Here is a 13,450-nt window from a genome sequence, read left to right as displayed (position 1 = left end):
CAGTTACCCCAACACAGAGGGATCAAGCAATAAATCTAGCTTTTTTCTCATGCTTTTAAAGCTCTTATGCTGCGTTCACATGTAATCCTAACTTTGTACATCATCCCAACCATCCAACACCCCAGCTTGATGATGGTGTGTGTCATTCATCTCTGCCAGCGCTACCTCCCTTCCTCTCATTACTGGGTTTGAACTTTAATTTAGGATGACTCTTACTTTTTATGTAGGATTAACATTTGCAATTTCTCAGGTAGTTAGGGGTAAACTTCTGCCTGGCTCTGGGTCAGTGAGGGCTGTGCTGGCTCCTGCACAGCCTGCTGGGGCAAAGGGAAGCTAGCACAACTGGGATGGTTTCCCTAAAACCAGTTTGATGGCTCTGGCAGGTTTCTGGACTGCTGTGAAGGTGATCAAAGCTTCAGATAAGAATAGGACCAGATATAATGACAGACAGAAGACCTACTCTCTAACAAATCCTCAATCTTGTCAGTTTAATGCATTCTGTATTCAGGTACGAATTTGCCCATTTGATTTCACAATAACAACTGTAATGCTACTCAAACCACAAATACTAGCTTTATTGCTGGATCTCACAGGGTTCCAGCTATTCTGGCTTCTGCACAGTCCTCGATGCTGGGAGAAGACTCAAGCTAGCAGGATTGGCTGCAAACTGCTGATCCCTGCCTGTGCCTGTCTCATACCCACAGGATATATAGGACCCAGCAGGAACTGTTCTGTCCCTATGGCAACAGTGCCAGTGATTGGGAACTGCCCATTGACATTTTGGAGAGGAAATATTTGTGTTGTCTCCTTTTGGACCTGGGTAAATCCTTTGCCTCCATGTGTCTCTTGGCAGGATGTTCTGTGGATGTGAAAGAAAGCTTTTGTCACTTTGAATTTGGCTCCTGTTACCTTCACCTGATGGTCCAGGGGTCTTAGTGTACTTCAGCCCTTTCTCTTCACCCAAGGAGAGTACTGTTGAACTGGTTCTTTAATACTTGTCACCTTGTCTCCTCTTTTCATCTCCTCCCTTCTCAAATCATTTCTGCTCCTCACCTTCTTCTGCAAGTCCATCTCTCTGCTGAGCCCAAACTGAACCCATAGAGCATCAGCATGGTGTGATGTCAGTGGAAACCATGTTGAATCTTCGGTCCAGTTTAAACCCTGGAGCCTAGCTTGGTCTCTAGAGTTTGATTTTGAGTTCTGCTGGCAAAGCAAAGTGAGTTGGATTGTTAGGTTTTAATTCAGTTTGGTTGGGATGAGATACCTGGAAAACAGCCATGGAGTTTGCTACTTCTTTCCTCCTGCATTAGTCTGGATGTGAGTCATGTTGCTTCTGGTGTTGCCCCAAAGCAGCTCTGTGTCAAATAAGTTGGACCCTGTAAAGTTCACAAGGCACATGTGACCATATTATGAACCAGTTGGCTTCTGGCTTTCTCATTTGCACTTTGCACACTGCAAGTTATAGGCCATTGAATTTCCCATGTCCTCCTAGCTCTGGGCTGAAACAATGTGCTGAAAAGAAGAAACACCCTTGGCCCTGCTGATGACAGCCTGCACCCGGGGAGAGCTGGTTGCTGTCTGCAGTTCTCCCTGCTTTCCACAAGTCCTGCAGTTCCATAAGAGATGAAAAGAACCTGTTTGACTGGCTGCCCCAGCCACTTGTCACATCTTGGCATCCTCTTGTGTCCTACATCTGAAGGCTGGGGATGCAAATGGGGTCAGCAAACCTGCATTTGGTCCTGCTCTGCATGTCTGGAAGTGGGAAGAGACCAGACCCTTTTCTTATTTTGCTCACAATTACTTCAGGGACTTTACAGCAAAATTACAAGTTTTCCAGGAGTGGCAGAAATGTTGTGAGAGAAGAAATGATTCATGGTGGCATTAAACACTGGTAGGCTCAAAACTTACCCACGGGGTGTACAGCAGCAGCAGCCTGCAAGCTGGGATGGTGTGCAGGGAGGGGGAAAAGAGGGGAAGAAATTGTCTTTCAGTTGGAACAGAGCTGCTCTGCACATTCTGAGTGGTTCCTCTGTTATGACTGGTATCACTGTATGAAAGCAATTGCTTTTATATCCTTTAACCATCTTTGGTAGTTTTCAATTTCTCTAGATATTGATGCATTTCAAAATGAATGCCTCAGCAGTCCTTAGATCCCCATGAGTCTCTCCAACTAAAACCCATTTAAAATTGCTGGCTTATACCTCCTCCCAGTCTAGGGAATATGCTGATCTTTCATCTGGCTGGCTTGAGGAACAGCCTAACTCCTTTTTATCCTGCAGTTGCAGCTGGTCAAAGGGCCAGAACAAGGAGTGAGTGAGCAAGAGAAGCAAATGGGGAGATCGCTTATTGCAAGGAAATTTGCTCTGTGGTTGGTACAGAAGGTGCCTCCAGGCTGTCAGCAACCTCTTCTTTGATAATCTGTATGTTCCTGCATCCAACAGGACTGGAAAGGTATTGCTGATTCCTCTCAGGAGCCTTGGGCAGCATGATCTGAGGGTTCCCTGGTGCATGTGGCAGCACACTGCAGTGTTTCTGAAATTGAGAGATGAGGCTTATCTGCTGTCCCAATACATTATATACAAGCAGCATCCCAGAGAAGGCAGATTAAACTCCTTCTACAGTGGGCTTTTTGGCAGCTGGCTCCCAGCTTCTCCCAGCAGTTACCGAGTGCCATCTGTTGACTAAATAGTGGTCGTGCAAAAAATGGAAGGGAGCCAAGGTGAAGCTGGGCACAGGGCACTTGGGAGACGTGTCAGCATGGGAAAGCCCCTCACTTTCTCTTTATTCCTTCAACTTTCATGGTTTTCTGAAGGCAAACTTCTGTCCATCACAGGGACTTCTCTCTCAGAGGGTTCTGACAGTTAGCAAAAGCTGATACATCCCCTTTCCATAAAGTGGAAATCATAGAGGCAATCTGGAGTGTCCATGCTGGGTACTCCCTGTGGCTTTAGAGATGGAACAAACCAGTCCACATCAGCCAGCCTACAATAAAAACAGATCAGAAAGCAGGTCATCCTGCATATTAAAGGCCTTCTGGTGATTTTAGAAGAATAAAGGGATTACCTTGGGGGTGGTGGACAAATTTCTGCATGAGTAATTAGCCTGTTTCCTCCAAACATCCTTATTGTCACACATGGATTTAATATACATTCACTCTCTGAAGTACACCATCAAGTGCAGGGAAATAGCTGCCATTGACTGCCTGAGAGAGTATTTATGTACTTCAGCCACCAAGGTGGGTGTGCTCATGTGAACAGGTTTCAGAGTGTCCTGAGGTCCTGTAAGGCCACTGAAATGTCCTATATCCATCACAGCCCTCTCCACTGTAACTGAAGACTAGGGACTATCTCTGGCTCCTCTCCTTCCTGGTGCATTTTGGTGCTCCCCAGGGTCAGGGTGGTGGTTCTGGAGGATCACCCTTACCCTGTGGTATGTATGGATCCCATGGGAAGGCATCACTGATTCCAGGAATGACACATATATAAGAACAAAGCAGGGTTTTTGAAGCTGAGTATGGCTCTAGTGTAGTTGCAGCTCCTTCTGGCCTTAACACTGTGTATAAACAAACATATGTGCATGCATAAAACCCCATAAACCTCAGCATATTTATAGGATTTGTCTTCGTACATCCAGTGAGAGTCCCAAGAGCACCAACAGGTCCCCAAACCAGCCTGTTCTGCCCCACTGCTGAAGCTGCAGATTCCTTGTTCCTTTGACTGGTCCCTTTTGCCCCCAGGTTTCTGTGTCCACAGCTTCAACAGAATCCTTATCCTCTTATCTGTCTCAGATGATGATGCAGAAATACATGCCTGTCAATTTTGTCACTTAGACTGAGTGAGGGACAGCTGAGAAACGTCAGCTGTTTCTGCTGAGCACAGCAGAGGAGCTGACGCTGCCCTGGGGGAAACTGCTCAGGGATGTTTCTGCTCCCTGACAGCCCAGCACTATCTGCCAGAGATGACCCCCTTCCCTCTGGCCCATCAATAAAAGGGCCACTGCTCTGCTGTCACAACGACCCATACTCGGAAACCCAATGCAGCATCATCTTCCCAGCTCCATCTGTCTCATGTGGGCTCCAAGGGCAAGGAAAGGCTCTGCATGGCCCCACACCTGCACATAGCCATTACAAACCTTTTGCTGTAGCAATGCTCTTGTGTCTTTCTCTGAAGTTTCTACCCACAGGAATGTCTTCATTTCTTTCTTCAAGCCTGAATCCAGAGGCGCTGCCTGGGAAACGCTTTAAATTGCCTTTCATCGTTGCAGTAGCTACTAATTAATATGGGTCAGTCTTTCCCTCTGAGCACTTTTGCTAAGCCATGCTTCCTCATCCTTTACTCCTTTAGTAGTCCCGATATCCAGTATTTAAAGCTAAGAGGAGCCAGATTCAAAGTTATGCAGAGTCTTTTGAGGGCCTCCCTTGGAACTTGCTGGATTTGGGGTTGAGATTTCTGGATTTGTGAGTGGCTGACCTACTTAATTGCGTTAGAGGGGTTATGGGGGTTATGTACCAGCAGTGGGTCTGTTATTTCTTCATGCTACAATACAGAAACAGAACTGTTACTGAGTTTGTGGTGGGTGGTAATCCTTGAGCAACAGAATATTCCCCTATGTTCTTCCAAATCCCATTCACCTCTTTGTGGATCTTGTAAGTTAAAGTCTCAATTCAGCATAGAGGAAGGACACAGCACACGGCCAGGAGGTGTTCTGAGATTTCTTTTCCTTTTATTCCTCCATAAAGACTCTCTGTGACTCTTCTGGGGTCACAGAATCATAGAATCATAGGGTCATTTTGGCAGCTTTCAGGTGAGGACTTTCTGAGGGTCCCTCTCCCTTGACTACGTGCTTTATGCCAATCATGGTGCTGGTTGACCATGTCCACCCCATGTCTTCTCCCTCCCTGAATGAAAGACTCATTTTAAAAGTAGAGAAATAATTCCCAGAGAAGACTGAAAATAAAAGGGCAAATCTGGCACTTATTTTCCCATAAAGATTCATGCATGTACTTGCAGCGACAAGGTATTCAGGACTGCAGATATTACCCCAATTCCCTGCCAGGCATGCAACTGGCCATGCATAGCAAATAACACGACCCCATGAATGGCCACAAAGCGAAGTCAAGCTGTTTGCCTGATCCATTTTTCACTGTTTGCCAAGCTTTCCCCACTTGCAATGAGGGCTCGTGGCATCAGGAAGTTAAAAGGAGTCAGGAGGGGGGAAAAAGGGGGAGTGTTTCTTTTAAAAAGAGAGTGAGATTGGAGAGGAGGACACAGGCACTCAAAACCCTGTCTGTGCTTGGTATATTAGGCAGCCAGCGCTCTTGGCTGGGAGCCCAGACGAGGCTTTTGTAATCAAAACATGATCTTGTATGCTGTGCAACCAGTGCTGAGAAAGGCCGTCTGATGGCTCTCCTCTTTTAGCTCTGTGCTGGAATCTGCCGGGCTCTGCTGCCGATGTCTGACATGCACCGAGCGGTGAGTGCTGCCTTCGTGGCTCCCAGGAGGGTGTGGGCAGTGGGGTCTGTACCCAAAAAGGCCCTGAAACGACTTGCACTTGGGGTGGCCTTTCGCTGGTTGGGGCTTTGTTATTTTCATTCCTCGCCCGCCTGCCAGCAGGCACTGGGAGCAAACAAACACTGCTGTGTCATGGGGGGGTGCCAGGGGGTGGATGTGGGGTGCCGGGGTTTGTGTTGCGATCTCCAGGGTGGCTGCTTCAGGACAGTGTACCTCCTGGGTGGGTGGGAGGTGGGTATAGATAACAGAGACCCACGGAGCGCTGGATGTTGCCTATCCCGACAAGGGTTGCAGCTGTCAAGCCAGAGGATATTTCTTAAAAAGAGCAGATGCGTTTGCTTATGCAGAAGAGTGTTTGTTAAGGTCCTTGCTCTTCTCTTCTCCTCCCTCCCCCCACCTTCTGTCTCTCTCTTTCCCACTCTTGCTGCCTCCGAGGTCTCTCGCTGCAGAAGCAGGCAGCTGTAGGAGCTTGCAGGAAAATCCTGCACGCAGCTCCAGCCTTGGGTGAGGCATCCCTGGGGAGCTGTGCAATCTGTGTGTGTGCCACCAGGGTGTGGGGGCATGGCAGACCGAGGTGTCGGCATTTAATGGAAGCACCAAGGTTCTCACCTGCTATTTCTCATCTTGTGCCATTTTATTTGTGATAGAGAGAGGCCTCTCCTTCCCTCTGCCCGGCTCTCTTGGAGGCACTGGGCTTTCTGATTCAAAGCCATTGCACGTCCATTCTGCCAAAGCCATTTATAACTCTCCCTTCTCTAACATACGGGCACCTCACTTCCCCGGAAGAGCTTCATTCTGCAGCCACTTGTCACCCCAAGCACCAGCTTCAGCAGGGGCTGGGCGGACAGCTTGGTTCCAGAAGCAAAGAAGAGGGCATGTCCTGACTATCAGCTGGCTCACAGCAGCTGCTGAGCTAACGCTGACTTGGCTGAACTGTACAATGGATAAGCCCCAGCCATCTTTTGCTTGTTAAAAGAGAAGAGCACAAATACAATCTCTACTGGAATTGTTAAATTCTTCCTGAGCAGGCAGCTCTGTCAGCCCTTGTTCAAAGAAATGTGAGGATGAAAGGGGTGTGTTTGAGGGCATGCACTACTTTGATCCCACCCTCAAGCAGCCAACACCCCAGCATTCAGCAAACACCGAACCTGCCAATTTAGAGCTCACAGAATGGCTTCTGTTCTGGTAAACACAGGAATTCAGCTTTAATCAAGCTTGCAAAATGGCCATGAAAGTGTATCCACCCACATGCACAATCTACTTGTCTGTCACGTACCTGAATGATAGATGGCAATAGGAAAGTGCGTTTCATTCTCTCTCAGACCTCGACAAAATACCATTGTCCAGCAGATGAATGTGTGGGTGAATGTGTGGTTTAAATGTCGCTGTTGTTCCACCTGAACACGAATGTGTTCCTGTGTCCTGGCAGAGCAGCCTTCATGAGGGCTGTGATATCATCACTGATAAAATACCATCGTGGTGGTGTGATTGAAGGTATACTTGTGCAAACTGGTTTTCCTGCCTTTCCCCTTTCTGTGGCTCTATTCTTTGCAGTGATGGTCAAGTTCAAGCAGCAAGTCTTGCTTGATCAGAGCTGAAATGGCATTAGCTCTGTTCTTTCTCATGTCAAGCCCTTGAAAGGAATACCTGGCATTGCTGGGATGTGTGGTGATTCAGTAGCTGGATCCCTTCCTTTGAAAACGAGTGTTGGCCATGAACAACAGCAGACGATTTGCAGTCCTGGTTCCCAGGAGCCCCACAATGTTTTTGGAAGAGCAGTGATGCTCTGGCTAAATTCCCACCTGCTACCTATGATTATTTTCTGCATTACCGTGGGCTGCCAGGAGCCCAGTTTGCTGCTTCTGCACCAGCACAGGACAAAACCACTTCTCACTTTTTCTCTCAGTTGAGGAAGAGCCTTGTTTGACAGCACTTTCTCTGGACCTCCAGTGCTCCAGTTGTTCCTCTGGTGACCTAATTAGGACCAGGCAAAAGGTAGGAATGCAGGAGAAGCCCTCTCTTTCCAGGAATTAGCTTTGCAAGTCCACTGGTTGGCTTGAGGTGAGACCCAGGGCAGACTGGCTGACATCACAGGCAGGAAGGCACCAGGGCATGGCGAGGGTCAGACCCAGATCCTGTGACCCAGCAGCCATGACTGGACCCTGACGTATCCTTTCCTGAAGTAGGCTGCACCTGCCATGTCGTGATTAATGAAGGAAAAACCTCTCCTGCCTGTACAGAAAGCTCTTCCCAGCCTTTGCTGTTCTGGATTTCAGTAGTGGGGCTGATAGGATTACTGGGGAAGATGCCATATACCCAGAGGATACAGGCATGTACAAGCCTCTTCACCATGAGAGCCACCTCTAGTTGTAGTGTGATGGATGATGGCTTTGTTGCATTTGTTTCTTCCTCTGAACGTTCCCTGTGCTTTGGGCAATATGCATCACACTCAGCAGCTTGATTTGCTAAGCAGTGCTCCCACAGCAGATATTCTGCATGGGACAGGCTGTGGGTAGCCTGCTGGCTAGAACTGTAACAGCAGCAAAATAGATGATGCAGTGCCTTGCTCATGAACCAAGAGTTTTCTTTCCTCCCCTCCCCAAGCCAACTTTTGTCTTACTCAGCTCTCTGTGAGCAGAGGAGAGGGAATGTGAAATCTCTGCAGCATGCAGATGCCGTGCTGATAAGGAGAGTACAAACACACTGTTTAAAAATAAACCTGTAGTGCCTTGGAGATCTCAGCCTTTCCACCTTGCTCTTCATGTAAGTGGCAGGCAGTCTAGATGATGTGGATCAGCTTGCTGCAGTGTGCTGATATCCATCAGCATTACTTTTCACTTGATGTTGCTGTCACTAAAGTTCTAAAACCCGATTTCTTATCCCCTGTGGTAACCAAGGTGCTGTCTGAATGTAAATGGAGTGCACTGGGTGTGCCTGAGAGCACCTGAACTGAGAGCAGGCAGAGGTGTCATTTACTTCATGCATTAAGTGGTGTGGTAACTCTGGAGTTACTGGCAGCCATCAACGTGGAGCATTGCTTTTTCACTCCAGTTACTTCATTGGAGAACAAAACAAGTGCTAAAGTAGAAAAGGTCAACTCTGTAGGGAAGAATTCAATTTGCAAGATGTGATGTGCTTTTAAATGGAGGGCTAAAGGGGGAAATGGTGGGAAAAGACCATTCAACCTCCCTCCACAATCTAAGCAGAAGGATCGGGCAGTGTGATGACTAAGAAAAACTTTGCTCTTTATGTTTTCAGGATGCCACTGTGGATGATGCTGTGCTAAGGAAGAAAGAACAGAAGGATGTTGAGCTCGATAAGAAAATCCTGGCTCTGCGGAAGAAGAATGAAGCTCTTATACGAAGATACCAGGTAAGACTGCTTGATTCTTATTTTACTCAGTTCTGTTTTGGAGACCTCACAACTCACAGCATGAGGATAGTCAGCAGTGGATGACTTTGTTAGATAACATTATTTTGTAGGAAAGTGTTTGGGGAAGGTCAGCCAAACTCTGCTCTTTGCTACAGCTCCTCAGATTAGAAACCAGGCTCACTGATGCTTCCCTTCCTGCTGCAGCATTTCTTCTCACCCTACTCCCTTCCACCATCTGCATCACAGCTTTCCCATCTTTTCATCTAATACACACTGTCTTCTTCCCCTTCTGTCCTTCCCAGTGCCTCATGCTTATTCTCCTGGGTATATAATATAATGCATCCCTGAGACATCTGAGAGAATTTGTCTTCCCTCTTGCTGTCCTCACCCAACATGGGGCAGTGGTATGGGCTGAAGCTTGTCCCAGGCCAGTCCCAGTGTTTCTGTAGAGCTCACAGGGGAGAAAAACATGCTGGTTTTTCTGGTCCTGGATTGATTGGCCTTGGCCAAGAGAATCTACCTAGTGACCCGCACAACATATCCAGCCCGGCTTGTAGGAACTGTTCAGTGTCTTCAGTGTGACATTATGGTAACTTGGAGCTCTCTTTAGGTTTGTCTGACTGTCTGCATACAGCAGTGCAGACTAGCACAGTCTGAAGGTACTACTGGAAGAAGGATCCCCTGGCTTGCCTGGAATATTCTCTTGGCTTTTCCAATCACTGCTTGGCTTTGGGGGCTGCTTAATATTTGCTGGCTGGCTGGGCAGTCTTGAGAGTGGCAAAGAGCATGTTTTGCGTCTTGGACCAAGAACCAAAAGGTTCAGTGGTGCTCTATGCTGGGTCTTGCTTAAAAAATGTACTTCCTTTGATACCAGAAGAACCATCCTGGACATCTTTTGATCATAGCAAAAAAAATTATATCTAGTGGAAAACTATAGGATGAATTGAATGTGACAAGCATACAGGAACTCTCACCCTCATATTAAATGTTACCTTCCTACTGAAGCTGCTTGGCTTCAAGAAGAAGCTGCCTAATAATCAGATCACAGCCAGAGATGCCAGAGCAGATCACTGTGAACAGCTGAGTACAGGCCAATAATAAGCATGTGTCTGTTTCAGGAAATAGAAGAGGACAAAAAACGAGCTGAGCAGGAGGGAATGGCTGTTACCTCCAGGAAGCCCAAGCAAGATGGACTCACTATTACCATCACCAAAGCTCACAATGTAAGTGAGTGAATGCCTCTTCACCACAAGCCACCACAAGCTTCAGTCCTGCCTCCATGAGCTTCACAAGTGGCATTGCTGAAGGAGACAGCTTCCAGAGCAAAACTCTTTCAGGCATGGAACGTAGCTTCTAAACATTCCTATAAGGGTGTAAAAGCTCAAAGTGCCCAAAGTGTTGTTTGCTGATCCACTCATTTCCAGCCATGCCCAGGCACCTGTACCCAAGCATTCAGAATGAGCACGCATGCAAATAAGTGAGTAAGTGAACAGTTAGTTACATTTGGCCCTCGGTGGGTCCCAGGTGTGAAAACTGATGCAAATATATAGGCAGAACCTGTATGATGTGTATGTGCCATCAGGAACACATTTGAAGATATGTGCAGGCTGGGTGAAATCACGATCTCATTAGGCTTTGTACTTGCAATCAAATAGCTTGTAGTTACTTGGGGGCTTTGAGGCAAATGCTACAAGTCTCAGGCATCCTTTCTGACTGCATTAAACCTGTATCAGACAAACCTTATCCTCCCCTTCTGGCAGTATGTGGCCTGCTAAATTACTAGGCCAGTCCTGTGTGAGCCCCTGGGGGAATCCCAAAGCCAGACTGAGCTGGCCCACTCTCCTTCTGCACCACCAGCACTCTTGGGCTGTTAGATCCAGACTAGTGCCTTGCTTACTTTACCATGCCCCGGCCATTGCTTTTCTCTGGAGGTGCTCTGTTGCACACATTTTTCTCTCATACAGGACCTGAAAGATGCAATTACCCAGACTGAACACTATGGACAAGATAGCCAAGCCCTCTCGATGGTGAGCACTGACCCTCAGGAGCCGTCCTCTTGGCTTCCCAGGCAATCTCCATCAGGACTTGGACTTTTCTGATCTAACTCAGAGTGCTGCAGAAAGAGATAAAACTCTGACACTTTAGTCTGAAATGTCAGATTTGTAAGTGCAAAGGATTTTCCATGCCCACTGTAATTGTGGGTTTTGCTGCTGAGCAGACAATCAGCCCCTTGTTCTGCAGGAATGTCACAGCACAGTGCCATGCACAGAAAGCTTTCCCAGGGCAAGGCCTACCATTCCATAACTGGTCTGCCCTGCTTGTGTGCAGGGGTGTTTGGGGAGGGAGAGTGCACTGGTGAGCTGAGGGGCTTGGATTTGCTAACTGAAGTGCTTCATTTTCCAGGACAAAAGGGTTGTGAGTGAGAAAAAGAGCCCCGGCCCTGTGAGCACTGGATTTGGCATCGGCAGTGAGGAAGAGGAGGAGGAGGAGGAGGAAGCAGATCATATGTTCACATTCAGAATGGGGAAGAGGATGCAGCTAGCTGTTACCATGGACAACAAAGCTAAGGTGAGCAAGGAAGAGGATTCCTCTTACACTGCAGTCTCTATCTTACAAAGGGGCTTCTGTTCCTCCTCATCTGAGCTTTCTGCTCAGCGTGTCCCCCAGTGTCTTCTCTCTGAAGAGAACAGCTTCCCTCTCACTCCTTTCCTCTCATTTCTTGATCCCTCAGTGCAGCCTCAGTCTTCAACTCGAGGTGCCATGCCTTTTGTTTTTCTCTGTATGTCTGATTCACTGGAATCAGCCCCCAGGCCTTGATAAAGCTCCCAGAGGTTCCACCCACCGTGCACAGCCCTTTCTGAGATCAGTCATCTCATTTCTCACTGGGGTCACCGGTGGAGTATCCCGGAGGAGTGACCATGTTCTTGCTGGAGTTATTGGGTTTGGCCACTGAGATAAATAGGAACAAGGATCAGAAATGCCACATTCACTGGAAATTTGTATGATCTGCATGAACAGACGCACCCATGTGGGAGCACAGGGAAGCTCTTAGTGAGTCTCTGGAGGGAGATTGTTGCTATGAGTGGAACTTCTCACCATTTAATATATTCCAGAAGAGTACAAGAAACAATGTTATCCATTTATTGATTAGCACTAAGAAGATACCAGTGAGATACCTGGAGACACAGTGCCAAGATGAGCATGGCCCCATTTGTGAGGTCTGTGTCAGTGTGAAGGGGATGCAGATCCTCAGCCATCCACACCAGAGTGGATGAGATCAGCCCATTCCTTTTCACAGCAGCACAGTGTAAAGGAAACAGTGGCAGCAAATGTTGCTCCCCTGGAGCCTCTTTTAGGCTCAGCAACATGCTTGGCCCACAAAATCAGAGAGGGCTTTTTTGAAGGGAGGTCCAAGCCAAAGACATTTCCCAGGGTAATGAAGTGCAACCTCACCCTTCCTGCTGCCCGGGAGGTTTAGGGTAGGAGTGCTGAAAACCTTGGCTGTAAACAAAAGGCATGGAGCCATTTACTCCATCTGAAGCAGCTTGAAAATATTTTTCCAATGCTGTGCCTTGAATTCCTTTTAATTTTTGTTTCTCTCTGACCTCGCTACCATTTATTTCCATGAAGAAATAGGCCACAATCACTGCGCCATTACAAAGTCATTATATGTTACCTTGAAGGAACCGAATCATGTTGGAAATAATGTACCTTTCAGGATGAATTTTCAGGAGAAAAGAGGCTGAGGTCTCTCATTTCCTTCATTCCAGATAGATAACCAGTAGTGCAAACATCCCTTTCAAACAAAATCACATTCCATAAGAACCAAACCACCTTCTGATGTAAAAGAAAGAAGTGCTTTTTTTTCCTTAGGATAGAGGGCACGTAGACATCTAACCACCTTCATTACCAAGTGAATTTAGCAGTGAAATATTTAAGAGTTTTCCCCATGGCCACGTAGCTGGGGGGAGAGCGAAGGGGATGACTTATATCTGAAGTAATTACATTTGCAGAATGAAAGGCTCTCACAGACAGCCTAAGTCCCCCGGAGCCCTTTCCTAATCTACAGCTCAGAACTCAAGTCCTAGGTGGGGATTTATATTAGTGCATAATGCTGACAGCTGTATCATTTTGCTGCCTTAAACTCTGCACCAGTGTTTTTCAGCACGGCCAGTGAGATTTTTCTTCTGAAAATACAGACCTCTTTCTTTCTTATATTTTCTTTTTTTTCCTGACAGCCCCTCAGGTGCACATTTTTAACACTACCTTTGCCATCTAGGGCATGCGTCTGACCTAAGAGAGGCACTTCTTGATTTATGGATCCTCATCAAACAGCTACAGGGAAAGCAAAGTGGCTTTGTGTGGCTGCAACCAAACAGCCAGTGCTGGAGTCTCAGATCTCACACAGGGAGAGAGGGTGCAGGGACTGGCTTTCCACTTTCCAGTGGCTTTTCCAGCCACTGCTTTCCATTTGGACTCCTCTCTTTGTTCCCGTTGGCTGTGCATGGGCTCTTTCCTCATCTCCCTTGCTCTGGGAGCTAGCCCACTGACAGCCAGGATTCCCCAGT

General features: G+C 47.4%; 1 protein-coding gene across 9 annotated transcripts in view; it reads left to right on the top strand.

The window, feature by feature from the left end:
* The first annotated feature begins 5,144 nt into the window (after positions 1–5,144).
* Positions 5,145–13,450, top strand: part of CCDC9B (coiled-coil domain containing 9B) — a 33,265-nt gene continuing 24,959 nt past the window's right edge. For 4 of the 9 annotated variants that reach the window (XR_014946883.1, XR_014946881.1, XM_015863270.2 and 1 more), the window contains exons 1-5: positions 5,243–5,471; positions 8,769–8,882; positions 10,001–10,105; positions 10,847–10,909; positions 11,286–11,450. Coding sequence is in view for 5 of the 9 variants with exons in the window: in XM_015863270.2 (XP_015718756.1) it covers positions 5,451–5,471; positions 8,769–8,882; positions 10,001–10,105; positions 10,847–10,909; positions 11,286–11,450 (468 nt within the window). In the remaining 4 variants the exon portion in view is untranslated. Of the gene's footprint in view, positions 5,472–8,768; positions 8,883–10,000; positions 10,364–10,846; positions 10,910–11,285; positions 11,451–13,450 lie in introns of all 9 variants that reach the window. The other 5 variants (XR_014946884.1, XR_014946882.1, XM_015863272.3 and 2 more) reach the window with 4 other exon arrangements.

This window comes from Coturnix japonica, chromosome 5 (assembly GCF_054131305.1).
Source record: "Coturnix japonica strain WE chromosome 5, WE-NBRP24, whole genome shotgun sequence".
Classification (NCBI taxonomy): Eukaryota; Metazoa; Chordata; class Aves; order Galliformes; family Phasianidae; genus Coturnix; species Coturnix japonica.
This window is presented reverse-complemented; position numbering and strand designations above follow the sequence as displayed.